We start from the raw sequence: 19,057 nt of genomic DNA, 5'->3' as shown, positions 1-19,057 counted from the left end.
ATACGATTATATTCCTCACCATGAAAGATGCCATCCTTCACACTAAAGTACTAATAGCGTGAGCTGACAAGTTCATTTTGTCGGGTGACAATTTTCTCCACATACAATAAAATGAAGGTTATAATCCTGTATTCAGGTTAAATGAGGCGGTGATAATCGTCGGTGACTCGCAGCAACGCACTAAAATTCATTGTCCCTGATATCTTCGCCTATAGAATTTCCCAGATGATATAAGCTTTTCATTATCGGAACCATATAATCGCCGCACCACTTATGCTGTCATCATCAAAGGAGGCAGCGTATCACCAGCCTTACTTTATTGCTTATCTGTGGAGGATAATAAATTGCCGCAGCTGCTGGTTTGCTCATCCACTTTTGTGGATCACATAAAACTAGCCCCGTGATCAGCCCACGATACACAATGTATGCCGTCTTGGCATGTTTATTCTTATCTACATAAGCAAAGTATGGCTTTAATGATACATTCAGGGGGGCAGTAGATCCAACTATGCTCCTGCATTTCGGACACGGCTTGAGCTTTTAACCCGTCATCTACTATGATGATGAATGAACGAACCACCCTGCTAAATGTAGAGCCATAGATATGCAAACTCGGCATTTTATGCCGCTACCGAGCACATCCGGCACGTGTCATTTTTCGCACCATGGCCACGCGAGCATCTGATGCGTCATTAAGGCCACCAACGAGATGAATATTATAATACATACACGTATTTATACATGGCATTGATCATATGCGCACACATTGGTACCACACTTTCCGCTGACAATATCATGAGCTCATCGAGAAAGGGGAAAGGGGTTAGCTCAACTCTCCGCACACACAACACCATATACTGTATTCTATCATCAACCCCGGTGGGTCGGCATACCCCCTTCCAATAATCACCCCCTTCAAAAATTAGAATGATTCTCAGCAGCTATGATGATGTGTTGTAGGAAGGTGGATGATGGCAAGCAAAATAAGATCATGGATGTATCGAGATAGCGATAACAACAACTTTTTCTATCGCGACATGGATGGCTGATTGCGATAAAAGTGAAGGGGATGGCTTCATTATTCCATCATTTTGGAAGATACCATTGCAATAGGTTACGCGTTGTGCAAGGTTGCAATCTTGTGTTGCATCAAGCAAGGCAAGAGGTATCGTAACAATGGGCTGTGCAAGTTGGTTTCCAGTATCACAATGGAAAGTATGCTACGCCGTGAGTGCGGGGAGTGAGATAAATGCAGGGTAAAGTGATGATGATGTGTATTTAGAGTAACCCGCCCTCCGATCTTTGTCCTCCACAATGACGTTAGACGTCATTACACGATCTCTGCTAATTTGGCACCAACGATAAAAGCGACGTTGCTGTAATTGCAAAATGGGCAAGTGAGCAATTTGACGGCTTTTTTTCTTACGGCGACGGCCAACAAACAGCAAAGGAAAACATCACATGGCAAAAGTGATTGTACCCTTCTCGGATCGTCGGTGCAACCGGATATTGGGATGTGAGATTTCTCGTGTCAGCTAAGCTCATACATGTGCTGCGCTATTGAAGTGACCCTTTACAATAACCACGCTACCACTTTTAACCATCACACCCATCTTCTTTACCATGGTTGTACTTTCTTGGGGCCTGTACTTTTCCTAACAATGACACTCCTCGTTCCACATCATATGCACATAGTTGCTCGTAAAAGCACTAATTAATGATCTTGATATGCATGTTTTATGTCAATATGACCACCCTTTGTCAACAAGCAATCGGCTATTCGAGTGTGCGCCATGTACCTGTGTTGTCAAGGAACAACCATTGCTTAAGCTAATATGCATTATAAATGATCAGCATTACGTGTAGGACGACAGCCATTGAAGCCCACACTACTACAAACAAACGAGACGTATCCTTCAATGTATAGTTTTTACAATTACCAATGCTTTTGTGTGTATACGGTGTTGCTATGCAATTACAATGGTGTTGGATTCATTATCAAGTGCAACGGGCAAATCACATCGCTTCGCATAGTCACTCCCCAATACCAAAAATAGGTGATCCGACTTCTAATACAAGCTTCTTTCTCTCGCTTGTTGCCTCACACAAGCTACCATTGACAATGTACTCTGACCAGACTCTATTACCTCCTCCTCCGTTGCCAAGTTCACCATCACGCTTCAACTTGCCTCCCATTGTCTCTTCTGCTGCATTCTCAACTGCAACATTACCTCGGCTTGCTTACACTACTGGTCCAAACCCACACAACGTCCCACACGACGATAAAGCTGAACGATGGCAATTACCACCATTACCTTCACTCACACCCTTCCATAACTCGTCTGGAGCTTCTTCGTCACCTGGCAACCATAATGTTCCTCCTACTCGACTACCAGAGCAGCAGCAGCAGCAACACCACCACCACCAACCCAGGCAACGTCTACAGCCACCTCCACCACCATCACCACCACAACTACCAGCACAATCCCCTTTCACATCCTCTTCCTCTTCTTCAATATGGCGCATCAATCCTGTTTCAGATTATGAGATCCATCATCATCATCATCATTCTGGTGCTGGTGCGGGTGCTATTCTTCCAGTATCATCAGATTTACCACCGACCACAGTGTCTCCGAAACATTATCAAGCAGCAGCAGTTCCTGAAAGTCCACAGTATTATGCGCCTTCCTTTGGGAGGAAACAAGGTATAAATACATCATGTACCCAAATGTTATGATGGGCTAATATGCATTCTTCCATATCCACAGCACCATTGGATTATGCCAATAAGGCTGACTTGGTGGCCGAATACAATGAACGCACACTGGAGATTGATCGGGAATTCCAAGAGAATAAGGAAACGTAAGGCGATATAAAGTTCATTATTCTCCTTGGCTCTAATACTTCTTTTTTCTTGTTGTCAATTAGGATCTACTTGGAAAAGCTAAAAAAGCTTCAAGAAGAGTTGTCAGCAATTCAACATGGTATGCCCTTCCTTCCCTCATCTTTTGGGGGCATTATCAGAGTCTTATGTATCGTGTTTGATAGGCGGCCATGAAGTATTCGATGATCATGTGGCTGACTTGGAAAAGGATCATACCAAGGAGATCCATAATGGACAATTGATGATGCAATATCGGATACAATGCGCCGAAAAGTGGTATAATGAAGCATTACGCGTTGTGGAAGAAGAATCAGAGGCAAGTGCTATTATAGATTAGGCGGCACACAAGCTAACATGAGGTTTATTTAGGCTGAAAAACGCGAATTGAAAAAGGCCATGCTTGCCATTATTGAGGAAAAACGAAAGCGTATCAGAGAATATAGAGATGAAGAGATCATGTTAAATGGCGGTAAGTGTGTCAGGGTAGCCGTCGACTTCACTTTATTGACGATGATGATTCATAGATGCCCCCGTCAATGTACCTCAAACTCGTAACAGACGACGTACACGTGGAGCAGCAGCAGCAGCAGTGGCAAACGGTCTTGCAACAGCCGAATTGACTCTGGAACAAGTTCTACGTAACAAAAACAACAACAGGGCATCCAAACGACGACATAATGATCATATCCTTTTTCACCATGTTGATTTATTTGTGGGTTGAATGCATGCACATATCTATCCTTAACCTTTGTTCTCTTTACGCTCCAGGGAATTGGGCAACGTTACTCATGCATTGAATGCCAAGAATGAAGCCGATTTGGAAGCTGATTTTGATGCAATGCATCAGGTATGATGATAGCGAATGTGTAGTACTGATTCATCCATGAAGCTGACAACCCCCATTTCAATGCAGGATATGGTATCATCGGATGAATACATGGTGGATGGTACATCGGATAGTGCATCTCATAAGCGCGCCAAAGGAAACCAATATCATCACGGCAGCACTTTCCATGGGCGTTCATCCAGGCGATGATCCATTTCTCAAATCATTTTATACCCAAAGGCCTTGACATAGTTCTCTTCAATCACCATCCATTCACCCATACGATCTTCTTCATTAAATTACAATGTAATAATGTCTTTTTATCTTGGTGCTGTTGCTGTTGTTGAAATCAAAAGAATGATATATGTATAAAGTATGTACAAATAGCTGACTAAAAGACCTCCATAAGGTCGCAGGTATCACAAAGGCCATAGATAGCATCGCTGCCTGGCTCCGGGCTGTAACCGATTCTTCCAGGACACACTTGTTCATGCTGCTCCACTGTTATCTGAATCGATTGAACCGTCTAAGGATACCCGTTAGCACCCATCCATCATACCTTATCATCACCCAAATTACCTTCTCTGTTGCAAAGAATCCACAACATGGACATCGTAGTTTGCCTGATATGTCAAGTTCTAAAGGTGCATTGCCGCATTGAAAACAAAAGACCAACGATCTGAGATAGGCAGCTTCTTCATCCAGGTATTCATCAGCATCATTCAATGGCTCTTCTTCAAGTAGCTTGTCAGGATCAACAATGCCCTCGGCCTTGAAAGCTTCCTCGTGTATACGTTTAAAGTTCTCCCACTCCTCCATAGCAGCAAACTCTAGTAACTAATTGCAGTAGAAAGCAAATGAATAAACCGATCGATTATGCACATGCCCCACACCATGGTGTACCTTGTTTTGTCGTCGCTTATCAACTTGATTCTGACGAGCTGATTTCACTCGCTCTGCGCATTGTTGCCGGAATCGTTCACGCCACTGCTTAGATCTGTCCTGGGTATTGGGTCGAAAAGTGGAACGATGGTGAAAGGTGGTGGGTGTCTCCATAAAGGAAAAAGCGTAAAGGAGGGGGAGCGAGAGGGAAGAAAGAGAGAGAGAGAAACAAGTAGACTACTATTACCCAGCCATAGTTCACGCTTGACACATGCAGCCTTGCGCAACCTCTTCGGACCTTTGTGTCGCCGCAACCCGGCACTGTGGTGTTCGTTTGTATATCTTGTTCCTGAAAGAACTCATATCTGAATAAATGATTGATGTATGAATACGTTCATTTACAGTGATCCATTCGCTTATTATGACTGCTCACCATCATCATCATTGATCCTAATGCATTTGCTATCATCCTAATGTATCTTTATGCTATTATCTTTTTGCGCCACAAACTAGTTTGTAACAAAGTTATACTCGGTGCCATCCTCTTTCCATGCACAAACGTCGTATCATCATGCACCATTTATATTCTGTAGCATACACCCAGGCAAATTATGACCTTGTGGAACCCGAAAACACGTAGGATGATGTCCTTTCTAGGCACATCTTCTGGTATCATTATAAGAAAACAGAGGTTGGACCTTATTTCTTTAGGTTTAACTAGTCGAAAGCATAAAATGCATGTAAGACAATGTCCCTCAATATCTCCCATTAATGTTGAAAAGTGCACTTGAATGCGATTTGTATAAAGGATTGATATGGATACCACCTACGCCAAAGATAGCTGAACGCAACACGTAAATGGACGTGGAATTTGGATGTCGGCAGTGATTTCCTTTCTCTCTCTTGTTTGTATCCATTATATGAATAGCCGTCCCCACTCCACCAACAAAACAACAACACCCTCAGAAGAGAAATACATGCACTACAAAGCTTTGGCAAAGGAGTTGCAAGATATCGACACCAACATCAAGAAACTACATCAGAACTTTCAACAAACGAGCAACCTTTCAGACTCATTCCGCCGATTGGAAACAGTGCATTCTTCAATGTAAAGGTCTTCCACACGTCAACAATCTCATTTAGCTCACGAGAGTCTTGCTTACAGGTTTATGGGTGCATCCACCATCTTCAAAGACTCCAAACACCAGCAACAGCAACAACAACAGCTGCCTCGATAGTGCTCAACTATACCATGACTATCACCAGCCCCTCCTATCACTGTTATCACCCTCTACCACCGTACAAGCTATAGAGGTTTTTGTGCTTTTTGTAAATACATATTATCATTTGCTTTGACTTTGAAAAAGAGTATGATTGATCACTTTGCATAAAGAGTAGCCCTCTTTGAGTTATGCGCAAGCGCACATCCGCGATTAGCTGGCTTGATGACGAAGAAAAGCGCCATACCAGAGCTCCAACGACACTTTTAATCCGTTGAAGATGATACAGCAGACAACAAACAGCTGCCCTTTCGTCCTTTTACGGACTAGTCGATCAACAGACCGGTACGTCAGAGGAACTTCCCTATCGCTCTTTATGAATGAACGTCCAAAGGACATCCCGTATGTTTTGCGACATGAGCGGATCTTTTGACAAAGTGATAAAGAAAAAAAACAAAACCTTGCAAGCTGACGACTCCCTTTTGTATCATAGAAAACTTTTCTTTTCCCGACTGCAAGCCACACACGCATACTTGAACAACAATTATCCGATCAGCCAATGAATTTCAAGGCGCGACGCGTGTTCATGCTGGATCATGGAGAGAGGTATGTTTGTTCTATATTATCTATGTCATCGCTACCATGCTCAATTGTCTATCAAATGCTATGTATCGGCCATCATTTCATTGTTCACTATGCTCCGTTTTCACTCCAATGGTGGTTGCCATGGCGACATGTTGCTACCCAACATCAATGATTTGCCCGCACAAAGGTTGCTTGCATTATTGTGTAACCCTGTCGACGTTCCGTGAGGCTGTGATCCCCTTTGAGCCTACCAAAGAGCTGTATACACAATGACGTGGAAACGATGATCGAACCAAAGGGAATACAGGTATCGTTGTCATCCGTGATTAAGGATCCGCGTATTCAGAGTGGGAATTTTTACATTGTAGTGGTCAAAGTTTCAGCCGAAAATACCAACGATACTTCCCCACGCTTTGTTCCCCACACTATCGGCTCACTGGGTGTCACGAGGACCGTGGTAAAATATCAAAAAGACAAATGCACCATGTCATCCAGCGATCATTTGTGTCCCTGGCTTTTCTCCTTCGTTTTATCCTTACCATGTTTTCTTGTTATACCAGACAATCTCTCGCCAAGAGGAGCCAACGTTTCTTGCTATCAGGTGCTCGGAGACGAGGCTATCATGATCGTGACATTTATGGATACCGAGTACCCAAGGAATACCAAATGCCAGATTACACAACAGAGGAGTTATCGAATCGTATGGCGTATGGCAGTCTTCTCCGCCTTGTTCAAGCCTATCGTACGCATGGCCACAAGTCGGCCCATTTGGATCCTTTGGATATCATGAATCATGAGTAAGTGTACATTATATGGAAATTATAAAGAGCTTGCTTTTTAATGCCATGCTTTGAAACAGGAAGGTGCTTGCTTTACAACCTGAACGATACGGTCTCACGGATCCAAAGAAGGTTTACAACTTGGCCGGTAAGGGAAAGGACGCCGCGGGCTAGCTTTTTTGTTGGGAATGATTCAACAAGCCAACTCATAACCCTATGCTTACAGGCATTTTGCATGTTACTGAAAGTGCTGAAAATGCATCAGCTCGCCAAGACGCTGACTTTGAGACAATCCTTGAACACCTTAATACCGTCTACTGTGGCAAGATTGCCCATGAATTCATGCACTTACCTGTAAGTACTACATCGTGGGAAAATAAATGTGAGATAAGACTAATTATCGATAACACAGTCTGCAAGCGAGCGACGCTGGTGGTATCACGCTGTTGAATCTTGGAACAAGCCTCAGCTCTCGGTTGAAAAGAAAAAGAGAATCCATGAGCTCTTGGCCAAATCAGAGGTAAAAAAAGAGACACATGTTGCCTTGCACGCATCAAGCTCATCATGCACCTTTTTAGACTTTCGATCACTTTTTGGCAAAGAAGTTCCCCAACGTCAAGCGATATGGCCTTGAAGGTGCCGAAAGCATGATGGTCGCTTTGGATTGCTTGTTTGAGCTATCAGCTAAATGTAAGTATTGCTACCACGTAGTGAGGAAAATTCCATGGCTCACGAGTATCATGTGCGGTTTCAGCTGGTGTTCAAGATGTCCTAATCGGCATGCCTCATCGTGGCCGTCTTAATCTCCTGTGCGACCTCCTTGAATACCCATACGCGTCATTGTTTAGCAAGATCAAGGGCAACTCTGAATTACCCGAGAACACGGTTCATTCTGGTGATGTGATTTCTCATTTGAGTAAGTTGTTGTATATGGGTCATGGGCATCATATGGATCCTTTTTGTAACGTTTACATGCTATCATAGTTAATAACCCTACACTCAAGTATGATGGCCAATCGGTGAATGTATCCTTGCTAAGCAATCCCTCGCATCTGGAAGCCATTAATCCAGTGGCTATGGGTAAAGCCCGCGCAAAGCAAACCGAGCTCATGAGATCAGCTGATCCTAATTGCAACTTGGGTGATCGTGTCATGTGTGTACAAATCCATGGCGATGCGGTAAGTCTTTGTGGATACATAATACATGACCTTTATTCTTACAAAGAGCATGCTTCATTATAGGCATTCACTGGTCAAGGCGTTGTTATGGAATCATTGAGCTTATCCAACTTGCCCCATTATTCATCAGGTGGCTCGGTGCACATTGTGGTCAACAACCAATTGGGTTACACGACTCCTGCTCAGAATGCTCGTTCATCAACCTATTGTTCGGATATCGGCAAGATGATTAACGTCCCTGTGGTCCATGTGAATGGTGATTTCCCAGAAGACGTTGCACGTGCCATGGACGTTGTGTTTGAATACCGTAACAAGTTCCGCAAGGATATCATCTTGGATCTTATGTGCTATCGTCGATGGGGTCACAACGAGCTTGATGAACCTGCTTTTACTCAACCGCTCATGTACAACACCATTCGTCAGCATGATTCTGTTCCCAAGCTTTATGAGCAAAAGTTGATTAGCGAGCAAGTGTATCCTTCTCAAGAAGCTGCCGATGCTGTTCGTGTATCACAATTTGAAGCCTTGAATGAGGAGCTACAAAAAGCAAACAATGGACCCATTCCTGCACCCGAATCTTATCATCTTCAAGGCAACTGGAAAGGCATGACCCATCCTACAAACCACACAAGCGAACAAGTGGTAACGGGTGTTGACGACATTCAAAACCTGGTTGACATTGGCAAGCGCTCTGTGACACCACCTGTGCCTATGAAGTTGCATCCACGTCTTGAAAAGTATCATGTGGCTTCTCGTATCAAGCGATTGGAGGAAGGTAAACCTATCGATTGGGCCACAGCTGAAGCATTGGCTTTTGGTAGCCTTATGCAAGAAGGCTATGATGTGAGAATCTCTGGTCAAGATGTGGGTCGTGGTACCTTTTCGCAACGCCATGCCATGTTCGTTTGCCAGGAGACTGAAAAGGCCGCCATCCCTCTTAACACGGGTCTTGGGCCATCTCAAGGTTATCTCGAGGTATACTTGATCCCATGGAAGCATTCAAGAAGGGTTCTTACACTTTAAACTTTTATAGGTTGCCAACAGCCCCTTGTCAGAGTTTGCTGTTCTAGGATTTGAATATGGCATGGCCATTGAGACTCCTAAACGTCTTGTTATTTGGGAAGCTCAATTTGGCGACTTTTTCAATGGAGCGCAAATCCCCATTGATACATTCATCTCAAGCAGCGAGTCCAAGTGGCTGCGTCAAAATGGCTTGGTGATGCTTTTGCCACATGGTCAAGATGGTGCAGGTCCCGAACATTCGTCTGGTCGTGTTGAACGATTCCTCCAGGTTAGTTAATGGATGATCATCCACCACATTGCCCTCCTCCTTTACTCAATGCTTTATTTTTTCAGATGAGCGATGATCCATTCGATGTGGAAAAGACATATGACGTTACTCCAAACTGGCACGTGGTTAACTGCACCACGCCAGCCCAATACTTCCACGTGCTTCGTCGACAGGTATCTTTATGCATGATGAAAGTAAACAAAGAAAATGGTTTTGCTCACCACAACAATCACCCACCCCCTATAGATGATTCGTGATTATCGCAAGCCGCTGATTGTTATGGCACCCAAGGGATTGTTGAAATCGGTAAGAGCGATATACAACATTTATGTATAGAACAAAGAGGTATTCATTCAATGGTATAGGCCGTGGCTGTTAGCCCCTTGAATGATATGGGTGCTGGTACATCCTTCCAACCTGTCCTTGATGATCCTGCATGTACCGAAGATCCTGGCTCTGTAGAAAAGGTTGTCTTTGTTTCCGGCAAGCTTTACTATGACTTGGCTAAGGAACGGGCCGCCAAGGGACTCGACAATCAAATCGCTCTTGTGAGATTGGAAGTACGTATGATACATGATTGCGTATCTTTTTGTTATGGATAATAATGACACTACTTTTTAGGAACTTTGCCCCTTCCCAAGAGATCAAATTGAGCAAGTGCTTAGCAATTACTATGCTGCACGTGACTTTGTATGGTGCCAAGAAGAACCCCAAAATGCTGGTGCTTACTCTTTCATTGCACCACGCCTGACACAACTCCTCCCTTATCAAAGCAAGGTATGTTACAATGACATTATCTTTATTACGGTATTGATGAAACGTCTCTTTTTTTTGTAGATTGAGTATGTGGGTAAACCACCACTTGCTGCTCCTGCTGTTGGCATCGCTTCTCGTTACCGTGCTGAGCAAGCCAAGGTGATCCAAGATGCACTCACACTCTAATTTCAACCATCCTCTCTATATACACGCACACACACACTCCCAATACACTTGCAATTCTGCTTTCCATTGTTGTGATTGATAAAGATACTATATATATTGACCTTGTTGACTCCTTCAAAACTACATCCAATAATCCAATGTTGATATGATCCACTTTTCGTTGATGATGAATGCTGCTCGTTTTATTATACAATCTAGAAACCAGGGGGACTTGTTCTTTCGGTCTTCTTTGTAAACTTGGGGACCTTGTGCAAAGACTTGCGATGTCCACGGGAGTATCGGCTGAAAACGGTGTACTTGTCACGTGCCATCATCTCGGATTCCTTGGGAAGAGCAAGTGCCTTGTCAAGAGCCTTGCATTCAACACCAGAGTCGGCTACTGTTGCAATGACCTGATCGACAGCTCTAAGTCTCTTTCTAACGTTGGCTTTGCGTGTGGCTGACATGCGGAAAGGATTCTTCCTGTAGGAATACAAATCGAGTCAATGAGTCCCTTATGTCGAGTGTGAATGAGTGTAGGATATGAATACGCACCATAATAAACCGCCCTGAGCGACGAATGACGGTCGAAATGCGCCCAACATGTTGTGTGTGATAGAACAAGGAAAGAGGTTGTTGACATTTTTTCTGTTGACCAGTGAAATTGAAGCTCTCGGAGTCTTTGTCGTCCATTACAGGACTCTTGTCTACCTGGCACAATCAGGAAATCCCCCCACTTGAATCCCCGGCACCTTTGTTGTGTATAGGTTGATAATAACAATTGTCCCATCCCATGTGTGTCTTTGTATTGATCGCGTATAGAATAAACACTGGATTTGATGTGTCTTGACAACCACAATCCTTAGCCATATCCCCCATCCGCCACTTTTTACCACCATGGCATTATCTCATTCACTCAGTCATAAAGAATTTTTACGAAAGCAATAGAGGAGGGAGGGCACATTGTATATATATAATCCCCCAATTAAAATAGAATCATTGTTTAGATTTCTTTTTGATGCGACTAGCTGTTGCTGATGATGCTGTTGATGATGATCCAAGCGCCCTTTTAGTAACACGATAATTATCCAACGTCGTTTGCCCATGTGGATCAGAATTTGCTGCCTTTGTTTTGCTGGTCTTCTTGATTGTCCGTACTATCCGGTTCTCCTTTTCCTCCTCCTCTTCTTCTTCCTTGACTCGTCGTCTCGCCAAAATACGATCCCATGCGGCTTTGAGTGTGGCGGCATCTTGCATTTTGCTTTCAGTGAGCTTGACCCAAGCATCAGCATCACCCATGATTTGAAAATCAAAGACATTCTCCCATTCTTTGGTCGGTGGTGTCTTGTTGACGAAGATGGTGGTGCCATTCTTTGCATTGCGAACGGTACGAGCGGCAAGCTTGATGAATTTCTTGATGCCGGGGATTTTGAGGGAGGTGCCAAGGACAATCAGTAGATCAGGCTTCTTTTTAATATCATTCACTTGTTGCAATCCAATCTTTTCACCATCAGGATGATCCTCGTTGTAGAGAACAATATCAGGACGCAAAGATCCCATGGCCAATTGTCGTTTTCCCAATAGCATACGTTCCTCGCCTGCTGCTTCACATTTTGGACAAGCTGGTGCCTCTCCTTCACGGAATAGATTCTGATATTCCTCTGAAAACTCGTATGATGCTGAACACAATGTACATTTTACAGTTGCCATGGTGCCGTGTAGTTGAACAACGGGGACTTCAACAACATGCTCTAGATCATCGATGTTTTGCGTGTATAGTCGTAATAGTTGCCCGCTGCTTTGCATGTTGCGAAGGAAATGGTGTGTGGGTGTTGGTTGTGCTGTTGATACTAATGTCTTGAGCTCGGCCATAAATGTATAAAAGCACTGTGTCTTTGCAACGTCGTTGAATAGTGTCGCATCAAAGAGTTCGGCTCCTTTCAGGACGACGTTGGGATGTCGTGCCTTGACTAAGTTGTATAGACCATTGGTTGACCGAAAGTCCTATGTGGAGATGAGGGAGAAAAGGAGAGAGTTGGTTTATTGGAACGAGGGAGTTTTTCCGTGTACACAAGACGTCTTACGGGAATGCCGCTACTGCAGGAAATGCCAGCTCCAGTAATGACGATGGCTCTGCGACTCTTTTTGATGTAGGCTGCAACTTCGGCAATCTGATGTTCGTATACGTCGGCTGAATCGGATATAAAAACTTTCATGTGTGGCGTAAAAGGTGTGCAAGAAAGCGCGCAAGCCAAAGTTGGTGGGAGTTGAGAAAAAAAGGTAGCTTTCTATCACCTGCAGCACTTTGAACGTGACTGGTGCACCACTCCCATATTGCAGATCATTGATTATATCATTCTTTCCTATCAACCACCGATGCATCATCCTATATGGGTATTCCAACGATAGAGCATTACCAATAAGTATTACTTTGACAAGAAGATCATTTATGTGAAAATACTACGTTGTCTATAAAGTGTTGTGATGAAACATGTGCTCTTTCCCGCTTTCAATGCAGCTGGAATAGCGTGGGAGTGCTACAAAAACGCAGGGCTATAAAATCTTCTCTCTTCCCCCTCCCCAACCTAGTGCTACACTATCCCTTTTGGGATAATCAGACAATCAAAACAAAGACAATCCACTCTCTATATCTACCGCTACAATGGAAGCCATTATTGACATTGACACGTCCCGAATTATGAATCTCGATTCAATATAGCATCACCCAATACTACGTCATTACACATGCACATGATCAATATAAGCAACTATTAAATGCACAACATAAAAATGTGGAAAACGTACACTATGCTCATTCAGTAACCCAATGAAGTGATGATCCCGTATGGGCTACGACAACCTGTGCACAAATAAATAAGGTCCACCGCTTTCTTTTCAGTAATAGAAGGCACTCATCATCTAGGAATGACGCTTTTTGAGTAATAAAAGGCATAGCTTGCCACTTAAATGGCTTCTCTTTAGGTGGCCATTCAAGTAACTGATACCTTGCAAAATGACAGCTGCCCATTTTCGTGTATGCATCCACATCGGCCATGGATACGTTCTTTTTTCCTTTGAGCTATCTCTTATTATACAAGAAGCAATCATTTACGTTGCTGACAAGAGGATCAACAACAACATGGCTTATCTTTGAAAGTGCTCTCTCGCCTTTTTTTTACATCAACGTGTGTACAGCAGCAAGCAATCGTCCGGAACTCCACTCCTCCATATACAGCTAAATACTTTTGCACATGGCTACTTTTGATGGAAGCACCATGATAAAAACATACCGCATCTAAAACGTGCAACATGGTGGTGGTTTGACAATGCGCATGAATACAAAGGTCGCGTGACATGAATGACATGGAACACATAGAATCTAGGCAACGAGAGCTTTATGACCATGTATGAGTGATGAGGCATGTGTATCGTGTTACAAGTGGTCGGGGTATAATATTGCATGAGCACAAGATATCATCAAACTACCTCCTTTATTCACTGTGTGCAAGTGGGATCACAGCAACCTAGCCGAATAGGGAGGTGAGGAAGATAAACTGTGCATAACAAGCTGTCGCGTGATAATCCGAGTGACCATGGTGGATTCCAATCTGATTGGCAAAAGGTGTTTTAGGGGCTGCTGAAAAGAATGAAGCAGATGAGACATCACACACTGTCACTGGATGTTGGTGGGATCGACCACCATTCCTTCTTTGGACACCATGCGTATAAATCACCCACTTTTTTGACTCGACAAGTTTCTTCATCTTTCTTCTCTTTGCAATTTAACATGTCCGCACAAGAAAATACCGATAAGCCCGTTCCCCAAGTTCCAGAAGAGAACACTGCTGAAGGCACCAAACCATCTCCTTCTACCTCTTCCCCTGCAACACGTCGTCTTTCGGTGTTGATCAACAAGGCTAAAAAGTCCATCTCTCAAGCTGCTGACAAGGTTTCCTCGCCTACAGAAGCCAAGTCATCTGAACCTGCCACTACTACTGAAAATGCTGGTACATCGGATGAGCCTGTTGCTGCTGCTGCCAATCCAACAACCGAAGCCACCACCACTACATCGGATGGTGCCGAAAAGCGGCGATCACGTTTGGTTGAAAACTTTGAAAATTTCTTCCATCGCAGCAAGGTAAGTAAGAAAAAGATGTAATCTTTGAATGTTAAGACTTAATACCTATACGCGTGTAGACCCCAGCTCAGGAACAAGCCCAAAATGAGCATCCTAGTGAAGAACATGGTAATTACATAGGCTTGTTGTTGTGATTGACAGCTCACTAACATCAATGTAAATAGCTGCTTCACCTGCTGTTGAAGACACATCAGCAGCAGCTGCTGGTGCTGCCCCTTCATCTCCTACCAAGGATTCGATGGTGGATCAAATGAAGCGTAACCCATTGATTAATCGCTTCTTTACGAAAAAGGAAGAGACAGCACCTACAACAACAGACGCAACCGAAACATCAGCTGCTGGTATGGGAATGGAGGTGGTGGTGATAATGGAGGAGAAGCGTGACAAACAAATGAATCGGCTCATGTCAATGCATGCATAAACTTAACATTGGATCTTTTTTTATAGAGCCCAAACCTGACGAAGAACCAAAGGCTACCGGAAGTGGTGCTCAACTTGGTCGACGTCTCACTCAAATCTTGCGATCCCTTCCCAAAGGCAAAAAGAAGACCACCACATCCTCGGGATCTTCATCATCATCCACCCATCAAGATGAAACCCCTGCTGCTCAATCACACCCTGCTGCTGCAGCAACTGCTACCACACCCACTGTGCAAGCAACAGCTTAAGTGCCTATCTTTTAACTGCCTCTAGCCCCATATCTTATCTACCACCCATGATATCTTCCCCTATAATTGCCTTTTTTTCTTTTATCAATGTGCCTCTGTGCTTACCTTTACAAATTATCTACAAACCCAGAGTAATAAAAATTGCGGTGTTATCGTCAACGTTATGCACTATTCCATGCTACCAATAAACTAACGAATCAAGTGGAAGCTCTCACTTGATGCATGACTTTTTGCGTGGGAGGAAATGAAAACTTGCACACGCAAAGAGAGATAGGGTCGCTGTTGCATGTTCCCTCTTTTACAAAAAGTGATAGGTTACGATTATTCATCAACATCCAATTAGCTTAAACACTGTTATTTGAATGATCCGTCATATTGTTGTCGGATGAAAGGAATTTGACAGGCTCCAAGTTAAAAAGGATCCAATTTGTCCGTTCGTGGGAATCAAAAAGCGATGATCACGCAAAGCAGCAATAACAACAACAACAACCTGGGACCTCAATCAATACTCCCGCATAGAGTTTTGTTTCTTCCATGTCATCACCACGAAAGATCAGGTTGCTTTGGAAACGGGAGATTGTCGGCAGTCATCACACGCACACTGCATCTTGATGATTATCCAAGGCAACGGATCAAAGTTTGACGCATGATCACAGCATAGCAACAGAGCATTGTGCAACGACATGACGAGGTAACTTGTTACACAATGACGCCCAGCGATCCAACAATGCAAATCAGCATGTCAGCTGTTCTTTCCTTTTATTGAGTGGGCGTAGAAAGACGCGACATACAAACACAAAGAGTGGTGCTGTTCCAGAACGTAAATGCTCATTGCTTGACAAAACATGTACACACGTGGTCTTTTAGATTACCCATCATCCATTCTTTTTATTATTAGAGGAGCTATACAACGGAACATGGGTGTTTCTTCTACATGCGTTCTAGTGGTTTGATACCAAGTAAAGATAATCCATTGAACAAGGTGGTTCTCGCAGCCCAAAACAGTAGCATTCGAGCAGCAGCTAATTCTGGTTCCTGGCCCTTGACCCATAACACTTGTGTTGCTGCACTTGTGGCGTGTGATAGCTTGAATAAATAGTTGACAATGGTGCAAGGCTCCAGCGAGTTGAAAGAGCTTTCGACCGTCTCTGGGAAATGTGAAATCAGCTGAGCCAAATCAAGCGCCTCTGGTTCCTTTAAAAGCCCAAAATCAGGTGTTGGTATCACAGCTGCATCGGCATTGCGTTCGATTCTATATAGATGACGAGATAATTAGATATCTTGCTTTCTCTTTCCTGCTTCACCTTAAATAGTTACCCGCAGGCTCTTGCATGAGCATATTGTAAAAAGACACCCGTGTCACCTTTAGCATCCGTCATCCTCTCCCATGAGAAAGAATAATCCTTGTTGCGTTTGGATTTCATATCTTGAACCAGGATAGCTGATATGCCAAGTTGATCTGAAACTGTAGCCATCTCTTGCTTATCTTTGACATGCGACTTTTCCTTTTCCATATACTGAAGAATCTGCTCTTGGGCTGTGTTGAGAATATCCTCCAAAAAGACTGCAGTGCCCTTACGCGTTGACATTCCTTGGATCCTGCCAAAGCTCACGTGTTGCAAATTCTTGAAACCAAAGAGCATCTCACCGAGCTTGAATACCTGTCGAAAATATCCTTGCTGCTCACTGCCAACAACGTACAATGCCTTGTCAAATCCATAGAGCTCTTGTCGCATCATCAAGCATGCAAGGTCACGTGTCAGGTACAAACTTGTGCCATCCGCTCGTTGTACAATCGCTTTGCCAAGGTTGTATTGCTCCAAATCAATTGCAGAGGCTCCGTCCTGCGTTGTCTCCACAAGTCCTTTTTCTCGAAGAAGCGCATTCACCTTTGGAATATAGGATTCAACCTGAGATTCGCCAGAATACACTTCGAAAGATACACCCAACCTCCCATAAATGCTCTTGTAAGACTCGATGCTCATGTCGCGTAATCTTTTCCACAATGCCAGCGCCTCAGTGTCCCCTAAGACACACTCTATCAGAATACGATAGCCCAAATAAACGTCCCAATGTATATACATACCTTGCTCCATGCGCTTAAAATAGGCGTTAGCTTGTTGATCAATGGTAGGGTCATGCTTCGCCTCTTGATTAATCCGGACATACACATCGTACAAATGATGAATAGGATCATGCATGAGCTTGTCGTGATCGCCATATCGTTCAAAGCCTACCGCCAAAAGGCCTGATCACAGGATCCATTTAGCTCGTATTCCCCCAAAAACAATAGTCATATAGCTTACCATATTGCTTTCCCCAATCCCCCAAATAGTTGACACCAACCACCCGATAACCCATGATCTCGTGTATTCGCTTGGCAAAGTTCCCCAGGATAGTGCTTCGCAAGTGACCTGCATGGAAGGGCTTTGCAATGTTGGGAGAGCTGTAATCGATGACGACTGTTTGGTTGTGCTGTGGTGCATGAGCCCATCCATAGTTGGCGTGATCATTGTATACATGCGTCAGGACTTGTTTCATGAACTCGGCATTGGCAACACGAAACTGTAGCGTGGGGCCTTGTGCAGTGGCATCAGCAATCATTTGATCAGGTATAAACTATCCTTTTGCGTACATCCATGAGCAAACTACGATATACACATCACGTGATCCATACGCATGGATAGCAACATACCTTGCTTGCGATTTCTTTTGACCAAGCAGTGGGATCTTGAACGACATTAAGAGTTGTGCTGCTGCTGCTGCTGCTGTTGCTTTGTTTTCTCAATGCTGCTCCAAGTTGTGGCAATGAAAGGGTGAATTGGCCGTCGCGCGATTTCTTTGGGACACGAATGAGATCGAGAAGCAGTGGTTCGCTGCATTGTGTCAATGAGGAGAGTTGTTTGGCGATGGCTTGCTTGAAACGTAACGCTGCAGTAGACATGAAAGAAGTAAACCTTGCCTGTCAGGACACCTCGCGGAGATTGAGACCATCCCTGCCACTTGCCTTTTTTGTCGAAGTCACAACACTGATGCGCCTGCAACAAAGACACATGCTACTTTGATGGAGCGAAGAGAAGAATAAAGGGACAACTCTCATCTTATGGCAACTGCAGGACATGCACTATGCAGCTGATGAAAGGTGGTTCCCCCCTCCTCTCTGTGCAACCACAAAACGCCGCCATCAACTTTGGCGTAATCGGTAACCAGCTTCCCGATGCACTTGATGTCACCATAACAACCTTCTTCTAGAAGCCTGAATCATGAAATGTTTCATTTACGCTGGCTGAATTTTCTACTTTTCCACCAAGTCATTGTCATCCTTTGATCTATCACACCCACCACTTGTGGATATTGTTGGTTGACAACGCATCAATGTCATTCCTTTTGTTAGCTGTATCAATCAAAGAAGTATTATTAAAAATGTACACTTGTCATTCCCTGTGATCCAAATCATCAATAGCTAGTATCATCACCATGCCGATCAATAGCCATTGGATGGTCTACTTTAGTAGGGAATGCTTGGGTATTGAGATGAGATGCATGAATGTAACAATCATCAATGATGAGCCTCCCTGGTATTCATTATGACGTGTTGCTTAGGACGAGGGTTTGATGATAAGTATAGAGGAAAATGAAAAGTTGATATCAGCTGTGAGGATAAACAGAGATGGGTGATGACCTA

General features: G+C 43.8%; 8 protein-coding genes across 8 annotated transcripts; 4 read left to right on the top strand and 4 right to left on the bottom strand.

The window, feature by feature from the left end:
• Positions 1 to 2,122: 2,122 nt before the first annotated feature.
• Positions 2,123 to 3,920, top strand: O0I10_006203 (uncharacterized protein; the record flags this gene model as incomplete). The annotated part of the gene is made up of 8 exons (XM_058486234.1): positions 2,123 to 2,705; positions 2,769 to 2,862; positions 2,929 to 2,984; positions 3,049 to 3,200; positions 3,254 to 3,353; positions 3,409 to 3,596; positions 3,690 to 3,731; positions 3,798 to 3,920. The coding sequence occupies 8 exons, from the start codon at positions 2,123 to 2,125 to the stop codon at positions 3,918 to 3,920; spliced, it is 1,338 nt and encodes a 445-aa protein (XP_058343108.1).
• A 181-nt stretch (positions 3,921 to 4,101) lies between these two features.
• Positions 4,102 to 4,766, bottom strand: O0I10_006202 (uncharacterized protein; the record flags this gene model as incomplete). The annotated part of the gene is made up of 3 exons (XM_058486233.1): positions 4,102 to 4,236; positions 4,290 to 4,547; positions 4,614 to 4,766. The coding sequence occupies 3 exons, from the start codon at positions 4,764 to 4,766 to the stop codon at positions 4,102 to 4,104; spliced, it is 546 nt and encodes a 181-aa protein (XP_058343107.1).
• A 597-nt stretch (positions 4,767 to 5,363) lies between these two features.
• Positions 5,364 to 5,830, top strand: O0I10_006201 (uncharacterized protein; the record flags this gene model as incomplete). Its single annotated transcript, XM_058486232.1, has 3 exons — positions 5,364 to 5,446; positions 5,521 to 5,700; positions 5,758 to 5,830. The coding sequence occupies 3 exons, from the start codon at positions 5,364 to 5,366 to the stop codon at positions 5,828 to 5,830; spliced, it is 336 nt and encodes a 111-aa protein (XP_058343106.1).
• Positions 5,831 to 6,874: 1,044 nt separating this feature from the next.
• Positions 6,875 to 10,587, top strand: O0I10_006200 (oxoglutarate dehydrogenase (succinyl-transferring), E1 component; the record flags this gene model as incomplete). The annotated part of the gene is made up of 14 exons (XM_058486231.1): positions 6,875 to 7,194; positions 7,257 to 7,324; positions 7,403 to 7,530; positions 7,589 to 7,696; positions 7,755 to 7,866; positions 7,931 to 8,092; positions 8,161 to 8,354; positions 8,418 to 9,329; positions 9,388 to 9,645; positions 9,711 to 9,818; positions 9,892 to 9,951; positions 10,011 to 10,205; positions 10,267 to 10,422; positions 10,483 to 10,587. 14 exons carry the CDS (start codon positions 6,875 to 6,877, stop codon positions 10,585 to 10,587), a joined length of 2,886 nt encoding a protein of 961 aa, XP_058343105.1.
• Positions 10,588 to 10,781: 194 nt separating this feature from the next.
• On the bottom strand, positions 10,782 to 11,171 carry O0I10_006199 (uncharacterized protein; the record flags this gene model as incomplete). The annotated part of the gene is made up of 2 exons (XM_058486230.1): positions 10,782 to 11,049; positions 11,122 to 11,171. 2 exons carry the CDS (start codon positions 11,169 to 11,171, stop codon positions 10,782 to 10,784), a joined length of 318 nt encoding a protein of 105 aa, XP_058343104.1.
• Positions 11,172 to 11,562: 391 nt separating this feature from the next.
• O0I10_006198 (uncharacterized protein) lies at positions 11,563 to 12,782 on the bottom strand (the record flags this gene model as incomplete). The annotated part of the gene is made up of 2 exons (XM_058486229.1): positions 11,563 to 12,570; positions 12,651 to 12,782. 2 exons carry the CDS (start codon positions 12,780 to 12,782, stop codon positions 11,563 to 11,565), a joined length of 1,140 nt encoding a protein of 379 aa, XP_058343103.1.
• Positions 12,783 to 14,353: 1,571 nt separating this feature from the next.
• On the top strand, positions 14,354 to 15,372 carry O0I10_006197 (uncharacterized protein; the record flags this gene model as incomplete). The annotated part of the gene is made up of 4 exons (XM_058486228.1): positions 14,354 to 14,704; positions 14,764 to 14,812; positions 14,869 to 15,045; positions 15,152 to 15,372. 4 exons carry the CDS (start codon positions 14,354 to 14,356, stop codon positions 15,370 to 15,372), a joined length of 798 nt encoding a protein of 265 aa, XP_058343102.1.
• A 930-nt stretch (positions 15,373 to 16,302) lies between these two features.
• Positions 16,303 to 18,316, bottom strand: O0I10_006196 (arginine-tRNA ligase; the record flags this gene model as incomplete). Its single annotated transcript, XM_058486227.1, has 5 exons — positions 16,303 to 16,624; positions 16,690 to 17,398; positions 17,459 to 17,620; positions 17,679 to 17,991; positions 18,068 to 18,316. The coding sequence occupies 5 exons, from the start codon at positions 18,314 to 18,316 to the stop codon at positions 16,303 to 16,305; spliced, it is 1,755 nt and encodes a 584-aa protein (XP_058343101.1).
• Between the last annotated feature and the right edge of the window lie 741 nt (positions 18,317 to 19,057).

Source organism: Lichtheimia ornata, assembly GCF_029851405.1.
Source record: "Lichtheimia ornata isolate CBS 291.66 chromosome Unknown scaffold00026, whole genome shotgun sequence".
Classification (NCBI taxonomy): domain Eukaryota; kingdom Fungi; phylum Mucoromycota; class Mucoromycetes; order Mucorales; family Lichtheimiaceae; genus Lichtheimia; species Lichtheimia ornata.
This window is presented reverse-complemented; position numbering and strand designations above follow the sequence as displayed.